At 41.5% G+C, this 16,453-nt stretch overlaps 1 protein-coding gene across 3 annotated transcripts in view; it reads left to right on the forward strand.

Annotated features, from left to right (window-relative positions):
- GHR (growth hormone receptor) overlaps positions 1 to 16,453 on the forward strand; it is a 238,347-nt gene that overhangs the window by 88,638 nt on the left and 133,256 nt on the right. For 2 of the 3 annotated variants that reach the window (XM_038403290.2, XM_038403289.2), the window contains exon 2: positions 12,179 to 12,259. In XM_038403290.2, coding sequence (XP_038259218.1) covers positions 12,190 to 12,259 — 70 coding nt within the window. In that variant the 5' untranslated portion in view covers positions 12,179 to 12,189. Of the gene's footprint in view, positions 1 to 12,174; positions 12,260 to 16,453 lie in introns of those variants that run through there. The other variant, XM_043514474.1, reaches the window with a different exon arrangement.

Genomic DNA, 16,453 nt, shown 5'->3' on the forward strand with positions numbered 1-16,453 from the left:
GTTGCAGATTTATTTTTGTTAATCCTTCCATTCAGTTTGAACTGAATTAGCTCATGATCACTTGAGCCAAGATTGTCCCCTACAACCATTTCTTCTATGAGGTCCTCGCTACTCACCAAAATTAAATCTAAAATGGGATCCCCTCTAGTCATTTCAGCAACTACTTGATGAAGGAATCCATCAGCTATCGCATCTAGGAAAATCTGAGCCCTATTATTATTACTAGCACTGGTCCTCCAGTCTATATCTGGGAAGTTAAAGTCTCCCATGATCATGCAGTTTCCATTAGTATTTACTTGATTAAAGACATTAAAAAGGGCTCTATCCATATCCAAATTAGATCCCGGAGGTCTATAGCACACCCCAAGCACTATCGTAGGAGAGGCTCTACTAGTTATCTTCCCCAATGTAATTTTTGCCCAGATGGACACTGTCTTATCCATTGCATCACTTCTTATTTCTTTACATTCTACCTCATCATTGATATACAATGCTACTCCACCACCTTTACCTTTATTTCTGTCTTTCCTAAACAGCACATACCCTTCAATACCTGTAGTCCAGTCATGACTACTATTCCACCATGTTTCTGTTATCCCTATAATATCTGGTTTCACTTCCTGCACCAGTAGCTCTAGTTCCTCCATTTTGTTACCTAGGCTCCTCGCATTAGTGTACAAACATCTAAATTTTTGCTGTTTGGCCTCGCTCACATTTTGTACTCTATTAGGCACAGTCATTCTCCAGCCAGTATAATCTATTAGACTGGTATCCACACTGCCCTTCCTCCTTGTATACATTTTCCTACCGACAGCTGTATCCTTTCTTACTTCATCTTCTTCCCTCTCAATGCTAAAATCTGGTGTGGAGATTACCTGGACATCTCCCAACCATCTTCTCCAAATTCCTAGTTTAAAGCTCTTTTAATCAGTTGTACCAGCCTCCATCTGAGAAGTCTATTTCCTTCCCTACTCAGATGAAGTCCATCCCGAGAGAACTGTCCTCTGTCCGTGAATGCCTCCCAGTGGCCATACATCCCAAATCCCTCCTTATAGCACCACTGCCTAAGCCATCTGTTGACAGTCATAATCCTGTCACACCTTTGTTGCCCTTCTCTAGGAACAGGAAGAATCCCACTAAAGATCACCTGAGCCTCGATTTCTTTAAGCGTCTTTCACAGCCTAGCATAGTCTCCCTTAATACTTTCCAGCAAGAATCTAGCCGTATCATTTGTTCCCACATGAAGGATAATTAGGGGATTCTTTCCTGCTCCCTTTAGGATCCTTTTCAACCTCAGGTCTACATCCTGTATCTTAGCACCTGGAAGACAGCACACTCTTCTATTCTCTGGATCAGCTGTAGTTACAGGCCTGTCTATTCTTCTCAATAAAGAGTCCCCGATCACATAGACCTGCCTTTTCCTGGTGACTATGCTATTCTCCAATCTCTCCCCTATTCCCTTTGGCTGCAAGTTCTTTCCATTCCTATTTTCCCTTATAATCCTCTTCAACCCATCCTGTATCCTCCTGGGGCTCATAGTCTCCCTTGACTCTTCCCCTTTTCCTATAGGACTAGCCTCTCTTCTCTTCTTCCTTGCCCTTCCACCTTCAGCAACTACCTGCTGAGCCCCTTCTTCATTTTCCAACTCTGCAAACTTGTTCCTAAGCTCTCTTTCTCCTTCACTAGCCTGTCTTTTCCTCTGCCTGGTTCTTTTAGTCACATGCTTCCACTGACCACTTTCCTCACCCAGTCTTCCCTCAAAATTCCCCAGCCCTGCTTCCATCTGCAAGTCTGAGCTTTTCCCTTCAGATACTTCATGTCTTTGCTCCATCGTCTGCTCAAACCCCTTCCTAAACTCAACCAGACTTTGCACCTGCATCTCCAGACCTCAGATCTTTTCCTCCATTAGCTCTATCAGATGGCATTTCATGCAGAAACAACTCTTACCAGGTCCCCGCTCCAAGATCATGTACATACCACAGCTTCCACATCCAGTCATCCTCATTGTGTCTTCCACTAGAGGAGTCACTCCCACAGCTGCCTCCATATCCATCATAGCCTTCCCACCTAAGTCCGGTTAATCTGGGAAACACAAGCCACACCAAAAAGACCACCCCCCACAGCAAAAACAAACCCCAAACAAGCACCACAATACAAACTCCCACTCAAACTCCCCTGTTTACAGCTCTGTTTGTTAGCTCCTGTGCCACTGCAGCTGTCTGTCATTCGCATGGCACTGTTGTAGCTGGCATTGCAAGATATTTATGTGCCAGATGTGCTAAAGATTCATATGTCCTTTCATGCTTCAACCACCATTCCAGAAGACATGCATCTTTTGCTCGATAGTGATCCAAAGCAGAGGAGAGCGGATTTTCATCATCTGAGTCAGATGTCACCAGCAGAAGGTTGATTTTCTGTTTTGGTGGTTCGGGTTCTGTAGTTTCTGCATCGGAGTGTTGTTCTTTTAAGACATCTGAAAGCATGCTCCACACTTTGTCCCTCTCAGATTTTGGAAGGCACTTCAGATTCTTAAACCTTGGGTCGAGTGCTGTAGCTATCTTTAGAAATCTCACACTGGTGCTTTCTTTGTGTTTTGTCAAATCTGCTGTGAAAGTGTTCTTAAAATGAACATGTGCTGGGTAATCATCCGAGACTGCTATAACATGAAATATATGGCAGATTGCAGGTAAAATGGAACAGGAGACATACAATTCTCCTCCAAGGACAGTCACAAATTTAATTAACACATTCTTTTTTTAATGAGAATCATCAGCATGGAAGCATGTCCTCTGGAATGGTGGCCGAATCATGAAGGGACATGCCAGTGTTTAGCATATCTGGCACATAAATATCTTTCAACACTGGCTACAAAAGTGGCATGCACATGCCTGTTCTCACTTTCAGATGAAATGGTAAATAAGAAGCAGGCAGCATTGTCTTCCATAAATGTAAACAAACTTGTTTGTCTTTGCGATTGGCTGAACAAGAAATAGGACTGAGTGGACTTGTAGGCTCTGAAGTTTTACACTGTTTTTTGTTTTTGAGTGCAGTTATGTAACCAAAAAAAAAAAATCTACATTTGTAAGTTGCACTTTCATGATAAAGAGATTGCACTACAGTACTTGTATGACGGGAATTGAAAATACTGTTTCTTTTGTTTATCATTTTTACAGTGCATGTATTTGTAATAAAAATAATATAAAGTGAGGACTGTACACTGTGTATTCTGTGTTGTAATTGAAATCAATGTATTTGAAAATGTAGAAAAACATCCAAAAATATTGAATAAGTTTCAGTTGATATTCTGTTATTATTTAACAGTGTTATTAAAACTGCAGTGAATCGCAATTCATTTTTTTGAATTAATCACGTGAGTTAACTGCAGTTGACAGCCCTAGTCATAATGAGTTATTTTAAACAAAAAGCTAAGCAGCTGCTAAATGTTCCAGGTGCATTCACGTGGAATACATCTGTTCTGCTGTCAAGTGTACAGGACCATGATAGTTAGTGGATGACAGAAGGAAAAGAATAGAGCTTGGAAAAAGTTTTCTGCTTCTGTGACAAATGAATACCCAGAAAAGGTCCCTGCATCTAACCTTACAATTTAGCACTCTTCTGCAGGCAGAAGCCTCCTGTCTTGCTCCCCTTCAATCAGTCTTTGGTGCTGCTCAGTTGACCTGTTTCTCCCTGTCTTCTGTTGAAGAGGGGACATCAAATTAAGTATTTGATGTATCCATCCATAAAAGAGAGATTTTTCTCCTGGTCAAATTACTGAAGGCATATAGTGTGAATGGTGATATTTTATCAGCTAAATTAGGACTAGCTGAGGTCTATGGGGTTTGATCTTGAAGTGAGGCTTTTGAGTAGTTAAGGTCAGTGACTCTCAAACTTTCCAAACTACAGTACCCCTGGCAGCAGTCTGATTTATCTTGCGTACCCCTCACTTAAAAACTACTTGCATACAAAATCAGACCTAAAATACAAAAATGTCACAGCACGCTATTACTGAAAAAGACTTACTTTCTCACTTTTACAATATAGTTCTAAAATAAGTAAATTGGAATATAAATTTTGTACTTACATTTCAGTATATAGAGGAATATAAACAAATCTGTATGAAATTTTAGTTTGTACTGACTTCTCTAGTGCTTTTCATGTAGCCTATTGTAAAACTAGGCAAACATTTAGATGAGTCAATGTACTCTCTGGAAGACTCCTACATGCTCCGAGAGGTATGTGTACACATGGTTGAGAACCACTGGTTTAGGTCCAAAACTTGGGGTGGGGAGTTAAGTTATACAGAATCTAATCTGAACAGAAATTTATAATTGGATGTATTTTTTTTTCCAGTTTCAGTAATTAAAGCTGTTAGTAATAGTTGAGAACGTCTTTTATCAGAACTCCTTTAACTCATTTGAATCTCTTCCTTATTATGTAGAAGTCTGATTAATGAAAGAAAGATGCCTCTATTTCACAGTTCAGTTTACTACAGTTTAGTAGGTTGTGTTTTGTGATAATCCCAAAATATGGGCTAAACACATATAAAATACTGGAGTATTTTATGAAACTTGCTCAGTATTGTATTCTGGGTTTTTCTCGTTGATGACACTGGATTGTTTGTTTGCAAGGCACAATTTCTTATTCCACAGAATTATTTCTCACTCTTTAGTGTAATGCAGGGGTGGGCAAACTTTTTGGGCTGAGGGCCACATCTGCGTGGGGAAATTGTATGCAGGGCAGGGGGTTGGGGTGTGGGAGGGGGTGCGGTGTCCAGAAACAGGCTCAGGGCAAGGGATTGGGGCAGAGGAGGGCTGTGGGGTGTATGAGGGGGCTCAGGGCAGGGGTGCAGGAAGGGTGCAGAGTGCAGGAGGGGCTCAGGTCAGGGTTGGGGGTGCAGGGTGCAGCAGGGGGCTCAGAGCAGGGAGTTGAGGTGCAGGAGGGATGTGAGGTGCAGGCAGGGGGCTTAGGACAGGGAGTTGGGGGGTGGGGTACAAGAGGGCCTTGGAGCCCTCTGTCTTCCCCTCCTACCCCCCCCCCCCGGGGTCCCAGGGATGTGGTGCCGGCCGCTTCTGAGAGTGGCGCGGGGCTTGCGGCACCATGGGGGGAAATCCCACGGGCCGGATCCAAAGCCCTGAGGGGCCGGATCCAGCCTGCAGGCCATAGTTTGCCCATCCCAGTGTAATGGATTATCACTTGCAATATGTGTTCTGTAGCTTTTTAATACAAATTCAACAGTTATTTCTGTCCTTTAATTCAAGTGGGTACATAATACTGAAAAAGACTGTTGAAAAACCATTCATTCAGGCATTCTTGGTTAGTTAATCCAGACTTCAGTGTTGGTTGGGAATGATGCAACTGTTTGGATCTGTGGCCATTTTAATGTGTAGATTTGAAGGGCGTTAACTCATTCTAGCTGGAGAACTGTTCTTTGTTGTTGGCATTCTGTGGAACCGGGGTGAGCAGGCAAAATGCCTTCACCAAGTACATTGGACAGAATCTGTATTTCATTATGCAAGAATAGAAACGAGACTTTCTGTGCTATCACAAGTCTTGCCATGAAGTAATTTGTGAGGAATGTATAAATATTCTGCAAGAATTACACAGAGCTTTTCTCCAGGAAAACGCTGCAAGCCTATATATTTAAATTCAGTAATAAATCTCCTCCTTCGCCAATAAATGTTACATATATCTTAAATGCAGCATAGTTCTGTGCTTTAAAGCCCCTGATATTGCATGTATTTTTCCCCTACACGCATATTAATTGGTAATTGAGGTATCTGTATGTGTTTATTTTTACTTGTACATTTTCTATGCCTTTCTCCTTGCCCGTCATTGCCAGCAGCACAGCAAAAACTAAACCTTCCTCCCCAAATCAGTTCTATGCTCTTAATAATAATTTTGTTCAGCTTGTGGCAAATAAACTATATATAAATTTTCAGGAACCAAGAATTTAATAGGGTAGGCTCACCACTGAAGCTGACTGACTGCAGTAGAAATGATCTCATTTTTTAAGGTTGGAGAGTTGATGCTGGTAGCAAAGGCAAAAAGTTTTTGTGCTAGCCAGAGGTCAGTATATTCAGGACAAAATAGCTTTCTCAAGTCCTTTTCCCTTTGTCTTATGAGGTCCCAGGGACTCTCCAGATTCAGAGGTCTGACCCTAGAATAACATTCTTGTTAACAGGGTGTTGAGATGTTTTATCTGGCCAGTACAGAATAGTGTTACAATCCATGCTGTAAACTAAAAATTATGCTAGGTTTCTTGTCTCTAGCATGGTTTTCTGTACCGATTTCTAGTCTGGGTCACCCTTGCCTACACTGACAGCATGAGCACCCTACTAGCAGAAGTCAAGTTTAAATCTCCTTGTGGCTATCATCACTCCAGCACGGGTATAGAAAGGCCCAGAAAGAGAAATTCTTTCCCTTTTTATAGCCCCTGGTTCCCTTTCTCTGTTGGAGCAATTAGCCCCAGCTGACCCATATAAACATTCCCTGGCGGCAGGGGTTCTTGGCAATCACTGTAGTGAGGACAGTCAGCTATTGTAACTCTTCTTGCTGGTTTTAACCTTCTCCCCCATACCCACTGCAGGGCAGAGTTTATATAGTCTATCACACAGCTTTCCCCAAAATATTGTGCATTGCAATTTGTTGCTTTTTTTGATCTGCTAGGCAATAGGAGCCTTCACAGTGGAATTTGTCTTCTCCTACGCTTAATGGTATGTGGTGTAAGGAACCATTACTGGACTATGTAAAGGGTCGGTTTTTCTGAAGCTGGGGGTGGGGAAGCAGCTCTTACTAAACTAGTGTTCCAGCCCCTGAACAATGCTGTCCTTGTGGGAAACCGATTTGCGAGACAGCCATCAGCATCACAATCTGTCACTTCTAAATATTCCTCTGGGGATTTCTGCTAGGCAATGGCTCTGTCTAATTAGAGGGCAGCTGCCATTTCACAGAAATGGTTTCTCCTGAGAATGATCTTGTCTACCAAGAACAGTTTCATCATGTGGTGTGTGTGTTTTGTTTTGTTTTTTGTGGTGTTTATTTTTGTGTGTGTGTTTTTACTTCAGCTCTTAGAACAGATCTCTCCTCTCCTTCCCCTCTGAGATCATTCTCAATGCCATTGTCATTGTCAATGCCAGACGTGTGGCAAGATATCACTGTTTGTGGCCTCTCTCCAACCCTCCAGGATAGTTCTCCTGGGGGGGCAGTTACCAAGTCCTCTTTGGAGCTGTAGGTGTGCGCTGTGGACACCAGTGAGGCACTCAGTCCCTGTTGCCTTCAGAACTAGAACTCCTTTTAGTAAAGGACCTTGGGTTGCTATTAGATATCACAGCTCCTTCAAGGAGGATCATCTCCCATCATACCTTCCCTCTGACACACCTCTGAGACACCAGCAGGCATGCATAAGAGAACAAATTGGTAGGAACCTGAAGTAGAGCTCTGTAAGCGCAAAAGTGTCTTTTTCTCACCAACAGAAGTTGGTCCAATAAAAAAAAAATTCTCACCCACCTTGTCTACTAAATTCAGACATTCAAGTGTGCAATAGAGGGATTGCTATCCTGTTTTAAATTCAGATCACAAAACAGCCCTAATGATGAAGCTGCTAATGTGACTCCATAATGAATGTTTCCAGTAGTCCACTGAGCTGGGATGCACAGTTTGTTCTCTGGAGTCCCATAGCATAGGACACAGTGGTGGCCCTGGAGTATTAGATCAGCCTTGGCATTTGTTTGGGAGTTGTACCCCTTATTTAAGAAAGTCTTTAGTAATATCCCTAAAAACACAGGGTATCTATCTTACATATTTGTATGGCCCCATCACCGTAGTATCTGAGCGTATCACAACTCTTAATGCTTTTATCTTCATACCACCTCTGACGTTGGGCAGTGCTATTATCGCCATCTTACAGAGAACTGAGGCACAGAGACCATAAATAACTTGCTTGAGATCACAGAGGAACTCTGTGGCAGAGCAGCAAATTGAACTCGGGTCTCCCAAGTCCCATATTGGCACCATAACTGCAGGACCAGTCTTCTTCTCTATTTTATTTGGTATGGTTATGCATAGATTCTAATGCTAGAAGGGACCATTGTGATCATCTAGCCCAGTTGTTCCCAAACTGTGGTTCGCAGAACGTTACAGGGGCTTTGCCAAAAAAATTTCACTAATGGCAGCCAGAGGACCCCGGGCATTGGAGGCAGCACGTGGGACCCAGTTGCAGGGCAGACGGCCCGAGCCCCAGGATGAGCGGGGCTAGGCAGTTGGCAACCCAAGCCCTGCCCCCGTCAGCGGGGGAGCTGGCAGCCCGAACCCCAGCGCTTCACACAGGGTTGGCAGCCTGAGCCCCAGGGAGAGCGGCAGCCCGTGACCCCAGTGCAGGGCCAGTATTCTGAGCCCTGTGGTGGGTAGGGCGGCAGCTGAGACCTCAGGTGCACAAGTGGCAGCTCAGACCCCTGTCCTTGTCAGACAGGGGAAGTTGGCATCGAGGGCAGAGTGAGCAGGGGCCATGCTGTACGTGGGGTGTGGTCCAAGCTAAATTGTCCCTCTCAGGGACAGACCTCATGACAGAAGAAAAGCTTTTTGTGAGCCAAACCAGCCAGAAGCACATTGTAGCCAGTGTGGCAGTGTTAAGGTGCTTCAGTAATTGTCATTCTCTCTGGAGTGCTGTTTTGCTTCAATGAGATTTGAGTGAATCTTCTCATTTTCTAGTTTGTTGGTTATTAGCAGTCTCTCTCTGTTGTTTTTATTAGAACTTTTGTACACAAATTCAATGGATAAGTGGCTGAAAAAGGAAAGTGTAAAGACGCAAGGATCAGCTAGTGTTTCCTCAAGTCCATGCTATGGAAAATCTAAGTCTAATGAGCATGTTGGTCCTGGAAACTCACTCACTTACAAAGAAAAGAAAATATGACGATGATTATATAAAATATGGCTTTATATGCGTTGGTGATCAAGAAAGTCCAACTGTGTTTTTCCAACATAAAAACTACTGTGTGTGATTTGTGGTGATGTTCTAGCAAACAGCAGCCTCAAACCTTCTCTACTTAGGCGCCATTTAGAAACTAGGCATCCTGCACAACTTGACAAGCCTGTTGATTTTTTTTCAAGCGAAAATTACCTGAGAGGAAAAGAGACATTACTAGATTTATATCCAAAGCAAGTACTGATAATGAAAATGCACTTAAAGCATCATACCACATGAGCTACTGAGTAGCAAAAGCATCAGAAGCCCATACCATAGCAGAGAGCTTGATTGCTCCATGTATAAAAGATGTAGTTCATATGCTCAGAGACAAGGCTGCAAAAAGGATTGACATGGTACTTTTGTCCAATAATAAGTTTTCATGAAGAATTAAATAATGTAGAGACCACGATTAGAGTGAAAAATACATAGAGTGAAAAATAGTCCATATTATGCTATACAGTTGGATGAATCAACTGATGTAGCTAATCTAGCTATTTTGTTACTGTTTGTACATTATGTGAATGAAGGTATAGTTGAAGACTTGTTTTGCTGACCTTGGAAGAACGTACAACTGGAGAAATCTTCAATCTGACTAATGCATATTTTCAAGAAAAGGAAATAGATTGGTTTCGTTGCCTAGGCATTTACACTGATGGGGCCACATGAATGACAGGGAAGTATACTGGATTTGTAGCTCAAACAAAAAAAGTTGCATCAGAAGTCTCTTGGACTCATTGCAGCATCCATAGACAAGTCCTTGCAACAAAATGCATGCCTGAGGGACTGAAGAAAGTGCTGGACAATACAATGAAAATGGTGAATTTCATAAAATCACGGCCAACGAATTCCAGAATATTTCACATACTTTGTGAAGAAATGGGTAGTATACACCATTGTCTGTTGACCCATACTGAAGTTAGATGGCTCTGACGGGGCAAAATCCTTGTGCACTTGTTTGAGCTTAGAACGGAAATCCTAGTTTTTTTTCCAACAGCCACCCTTTCCACCTTGCCAGCTGTATGGAAAATTTAATGTCTGGCTTCAGAGCCTAGCTTATTTAGCAGATATTGTCTCAAGAATTAATGACCTAAATTTATCTCTTCAAGGCCTCAATATAACAGTTTCAATGTGCAAGAGCGAGTTGAATCCATGATAAAGAAATTGCAGTTCTGGAAAAGTTGTTTGGAAAACAATCAAACTGAGTGTTTCGGTACTCTTCATGACTTCCTGGCAGAACATAAACTTCAGTTGGATCAGTGCACTAAAACCAATGTAACTGCACACCTAAAAGGACTTTGCACAACTTTCAGGGAATGCTTTCCAGCTATGTTAGGCGATAATGACTGGATTTGCAACCCTTTTGATGATACCATTTTCTCACACAGATATTGAACACTGAGGAAAAAGAGAAATTGATTGAGATCTCCTGTGATTACGAACTGAAAAGGAGTTTCAGAAATCTGTCATTGATCAACTTTTGGCTGAGTTTAAGAAACAAGTACCCTCTTCTGACAGAAAAAGCTGCTGCAGTTTTGTTACCATTTTCAACAACATACTTATGCGAGAAAGCATTTTCCTCATAGGCACATCTGAAAACCAAATACAGAAACAGACTTGATGCTGAACCAGACCTGAGACTTAATCTTTCTCCAGTGGTTCTGTACTTCCAAGAGCTATTAAGAGCAAATCAAGTGCATCCATCGCACTGAGAAAATTTAAACTTAAATCCCTGGAAATATTCATTTTTAGGAAGGGGTTCACGAGATTTCACAATTTAGTGAAAGAGGTTCACAGGCTGTTAAAGTTTTGAAACCACTGATCTAGCCTGACCTCCTGTGTAACACAGGCCAGAGAACTTCTGCAAATAATTCCTAGAGCAGATCTTTTAGAAAAACATCCAATATTGATTTAAAAATTATCAGTGATTGAGAATTCACCACGGTCCTTGGTAAATTTTTCGAATGGGGTTAATTGCTCTCATGGTTAAAAATATACACTTTCTTTCCAGTCTGAATTTGTCTATTTTTAATTTGCCGCCATTGAATCGTGTTACACCTTTCTCTGCTAAACTGAGGAGCCCATTTTCAAATATTTATTCCCTTTGTGGGTACTTATAGACTGTAACCAGGTCATCCCTGAACCTTCTCTTTGTTAAACTGATTAGATTGGGCTTCTTAAGTGTATCACTATTAAGCCAGTGGTTCTCAACCTATTTACCATTATGGACCGCATATGTGACCCACAATGTGCTATGTGGACCACATCCAATACTACCTCAATGGCTCAGTTGCTAGTAGGGCTTTGTGGTGGTCTCATTCCTTGTAAGGACAAGTGTTTGAAGTTACATATTCAAGTCACCAGGTTAATACCTGCGAGCCTCTGAGCATGCTCAGTGTGAATTAGGGAAGCTTAAGCAGTCTGTCTGAGCTGGTTGCTCATGAATTTGTTAGCAAGTGCTGTGTCTCCTCTCCATCCAGTCTGCCTCATGAGTGCTTCAACAGTATATTCCCTGTAAGGGAAGCAAGACTCACAGATTGTATTTTTCTCACTTGTTCTTGGCCTCACTGCTCTATGGCCCTGAGGATGTCACATGGGCCACAGCTCTGTGCTGATTGGGCTGCAGGTTGAGAACCACTGCTATAAGCTTTTTCTAATCCTCTAATCATTTCCCTGGCTCTTCTTTGAACCCTCTTCAGTTTATCTGTACTGTTTTTCTGGTGATGCTAACAATGTGGTAGGCAACATAGCACTGGAAGTCTGCTAAGGTAAAGGAGAGAAACCAACAGAACTTTTGAGAGATGTGAACTACTGCAAATGGAATAAAATCTTTTTCCCTTTAAAAATGCATTATTAACTGCTCTTATTTTCAGAGTGAATGCAAGATAATCCTTTCATTTCATTCTCAAAAGGCTGTGTGGGGAAAATGTGATGAAGGAGAATTCCTGGAATATAGGCCAAGGCCAGAAAATCCCTGATTGCCCTCAGTATTTATTAAACAAGCAGTCCTCTGGAAGTAGTATTTACTGTCTGTCAGAGAGAGTAATATAGTGTAGGACTTTGAGGCAATAAAATGTATTATAACATGCTTCCTTCATAAACTTTTGCTTTAACTCCATTCAGAAATTAAATAAACTAGATGATACATTAAACTGCATTTAAATATAATGAGATGAGTTCATAAAGAATCTGATTGTACTGTCTCTTTTATGATTGCAGAACCCATAGGTATGGCTCTTCGGCAGCTGTTGCTTATTCTGGCACTGGTTCATGCAAATGATTCTCTTTCTACAAGCGAGGGTGAGTTACTGAGTTTAAACATCTTTTGGCCATTGTTGGTGATGTCTGTGTTCCTTGGTCTCTGCAAAGTGTGTACACTGCAGATTTTCTGAAAAGGAAAATGTAGCTGTTATCTTTAAAGCCATAGAAAGTTTAAGACAAAGTGTTATAGCACAAAAGGAGTGGTGAATTTAACAAACAGCCAATAGTGCATGGCACTGGATGAGATGGAAGTGGGATCAATGTTTGTTTGATATCTACACATCCAAAGAGAAAATTACAAATCAGTCTAAAGCAAACTGTGCTGTTTGCAACTCGGATTGGGAAACTAACTGAAGTTTCCTGGGGATATGTTCAGTTGCTGATTTAAGATTTAATAATCTCCACTTGTCTGAGATCAGAGCAGAGCTCTTTTAGTCTTATTTATCCTGATTCTTGAAATCCCACCCTGTGCTGAAAGTACCTCTCTGGTACAGAGATTATAAAATAATTATACATTTTTCAAAAAGAGCTCATTTTAATTTCTTGATGCACTTAGTGTTAAAATGGCTAGAAGTAAGGAGGAAACATTTTCATGATGCAGATCTCAAGTCTAAAGCCGGCACCCATATGAGCAAGCCATACTAGAAATTCCAGTAGGGGAAGCTACTGAGAATGGAATAAAATCAGTATAAAAGGGTCTGAAAGAGGACACAGGACTGTTGTAATTGTTAACATCAACTGGCCAGACCACTCATTGAGTCAGGCTGTAGACCTTAATATAGGCTATGAGGAGGAACACTGGATATGACCCTCCCCCACTCAGTTCACAGATCCACTGACCACACCTCTGGCCTCCCACAATTCTTCCTCTACCCATCCCACTGCCTATACAAGTACAGATCTGTGCCAAGTTGCACACTAGGGGCTAAGGGGGCAGGAGGTGGGGAGGAGAGAAAAGTAACCCATCCTGCTGAGTTTTCTCTGCTGCTTTTCACAACCCACTGCTTTTGTGCTATCTAGAGGTAATCTGAAGATCCCATAGATTAAGCCCTTTGGGGCCTGATCCCATACTCCTTCAGAATGAAAAATTCCCTTTGACTTTCATGGGAGTTTTATCTTGCATCAGACCTATACAGTTGTTTTTCTCTCTGGGTTCATGCTTTACCATGTCTGTTCTGCCTGTTGGTGCCTTTGGAGAGATCAGTAGACTGTTGTCTATGATAGCTAAATATTTGCTCACTTAAGGTTAACAGGTGCCTGCCACTCTATAATGAGGCTTGGCAGGATTAGATTTTTGTTGGTAAACATCTATTTCATCAAACACACTCAAATTGATGACAAGATATTTCCATCAATAATAGAAATTTACAAATAGGCAAAGTAAGAAATGCTGCTTGAGCATTTCTTAGAGTTAAGACTGTTTGCTTTGTATATTTTGACGTGCTACTGACACTTAATTTTGTGTTAATGGTTAGGTTAAAGCTTTAACTTTTAAAATCTCAATGTCTACTGTCACTCAATAATTACTGTCTTCCTACCCCCATTGTCTGACACCCCCCGTAACTTCCCTCAGCTGTGAACGTTTAAATAGATTAAAATAGAAAAATACTCAAAACAAACATTAACTGTCAAACGTATTAAAAAAATAAAATTCTACCAAGCCTATTTGTAACGGACCTCCAGAGACAGAGCTAAGGAACAGCTGCAAGACAGGCAGCTCCTTAAGGAGATGCCCCCTGAACTTCTAGCCCGAAAATGTCAAGAGATCAGTTTTCAGATGGTTCATTTTCGTAAAGCTTTTGACTTAACAAGACAAGAACCAAAGTTTTTTGGATGGGAAAATGCATGTAATTCCTTACTTTTATTTGAGCCGATCAGTAGCAATCAAATATAATATAATTACCCTACTGCTATGTAGATCTACTATAAAATTCTCTTGAGCATATTTCTGACTCCTGCTGGTCAGGAAGCTTTCATTTTTTTTTTTTCACGTGGGGTTGGTTGATTTTAATTCTGCTTGGAGTTCCATTGCTTGTTTTGTTCAGGTATGGTTGCTCTGTTCTGTATTCTTTACATTTGGTTGTCTGAGGCCAGCCAGCAATGGAAGCAGCAGTGTTACTGTCACAAATGGTGGAGGGTGATCAATGTAGTGGGCAGGAAAAACTTCTTCTTTTGTAATTTAAAGCACTAAATTGCTATGGATATAGACTCATAGATATTAAGGTCAGAAGGGACCATTATGATCATCTAGTCTGACCTCCTGCACAACACAGGCCACAGAATCTCACCCACCCACTCCGGAGATAAACTTCTCACCTATGTCTGAGCTATTGAAGTCCTCAGATCGTGGTTTAAAGACTTCAAGGTGCAGAGAATCCTCCAGCAAATGACCCATGCCCCATGCTACAGAGGAAGGTGAAAAACCCCCAGGGCTTCTTCCAATCTGCCCTGGAAGAAAATTCCTTCCCGACCCGAAATATGGCGATCAGCTGAACCCTGAGCATGTGGGCAAGATTCACCAGCCAGATACCCAGGAAAGAATTCTCTGTAGTAACTCAGATCCCACCCATCTAACATCCCATCACAGGCCATTGGGCCTATTTACCATGAATAGTTAAAGATCAATTAATTGCCAAAATCATGTTATCCCATCATACCATCTCCTCTATAAACTTATCACGTTTAATTTTGAAGCCAGATAGATCTTTTGCCCCCACTGCTTCCCTTGGAAGGCTATTCTAGAACTTCACTCCTCTGATGGTTAGAAACCTTCGTCTAATTTCAAGTCTAAACTTCCCGATGGCTATAGAAGTTAGTAAAATAATGAAGGTGGAGGAATAGCTTCAAGGTTTTTTTTTTTTTATCTGTACTGTATCTTATCAACTTTAAACTGAAATTCACTTATTTGTAGAGAGCCAGCACAAGTCTCTAGACTTGTCTAGGGGTCTAGAGCACATGACTTATGAGGAGAGGCTGAGGGAGCTGGGATTGTTTAGTCTGCAGAAGAGAAGAATGAGGGGGGATTTGATAGCTGCTTTCAACTACCTGAAAGGGGGTTTCAAAGAGGATGGCTCTAGACTGTTCTCAATGGTAGCAGATGACAGAACGAGGAGTAATGGTCTCAAGTTGCAATGGGGGAGGTTTAGATTGGATATTAGGAAAAACTTTTTCACTAAGAGGGTGGTGAAACACTGGAATGCGTTACCTAGGGAGGTGGTAGAATCTCCTTCCTTAGAGGTTTTTAAGGTCAGGCTTGACAAAGCCCTGGCTGGGATGATTTAACTGGGACTTGGTCCTGCTTTGAGCAGGGGGTTGGACTAGATGACCTTCTGGGGTCCCTTCCAACCCTGATATTCTATGATTCTATATTAAAAACAGTTATGAAGGCTTGAAGTGGTGCCTAGCCCGTGGGTTGGCCTCCTGCACCGAGTAAATTTCACCCTTCTATAGCATCTGTTACCAAAGAATGCAGGTGCTATTGAAAACTATTTAACTTCTTAACTTACATCATCACTGAATGCTATTTCCTGGGCTTTCCCCATTTTCTGTTTGCATGGATCAAACTTTTACAGTCCATTGAGTCTGCTTACCCAAGAGATCCTTTGAAAATGAATGTGCATATGTAAGAAACGTAGGTCGGTCTGATAGTCATTGATGTGTTTATTTTGCTACTCAAAATGGGCTGGAACCACTTTGTTTCTTTTTTTATGTCCTGCTCCATCATGTGATACAGTCAAAAGAAAAGGCTCTTTATGACAAGCAATTTGATGGATAAAACTATGTCCTAAAACCCATGTTCCTTTGGGTGCCACTTACAACATGCAGCTATACTAACAGTAGCAAAATCTCTAAGCTGTTTCTTGGTCTGGGCTAAACCCTAAGTTTGTGAATTTTTATTTTATTTTATTTTTCTTGGTGGACTATTAAGCAATGTAATGAGTATTGGTAATTCCTTTCTAAAGGCCGAACTGTACAACAAAAGTAAAGATGTCCCAGATTTTACTTCCCTCCTGTCCCCATTGTCTAGATTTCACAATGGAGTAATTAAGTGGCCATTTGAAATGCTATAAAACTTATTCATTTAGACACAGTGGGTGCAGGAACAGATTGATGTCTCCCTCTCTTGGTTTATGGATGTAAGAGATTCTGTGCTCTTCTGGCAGTTGAGATGTGGACTAGCTGCATTAAGAGTTTTTCTGCAAATCTGTGTGCTGCATTCTAAATCAGAATTGC

The sequence above is a fragment of the Dermochelys coriacea genome, chromosome 5, assembly GCF_009764565.3.
Source record: "Dermochelys coriacea isolate rDerCor1 chromosome 5, rDerCor1.pri.v4, whole genome shotgun sequence".
NCBI lineage: Eukaryota > Metazoa > Chordata > Testudines > Dermochelyidae > Dermochelys > Dermochelys coriacea.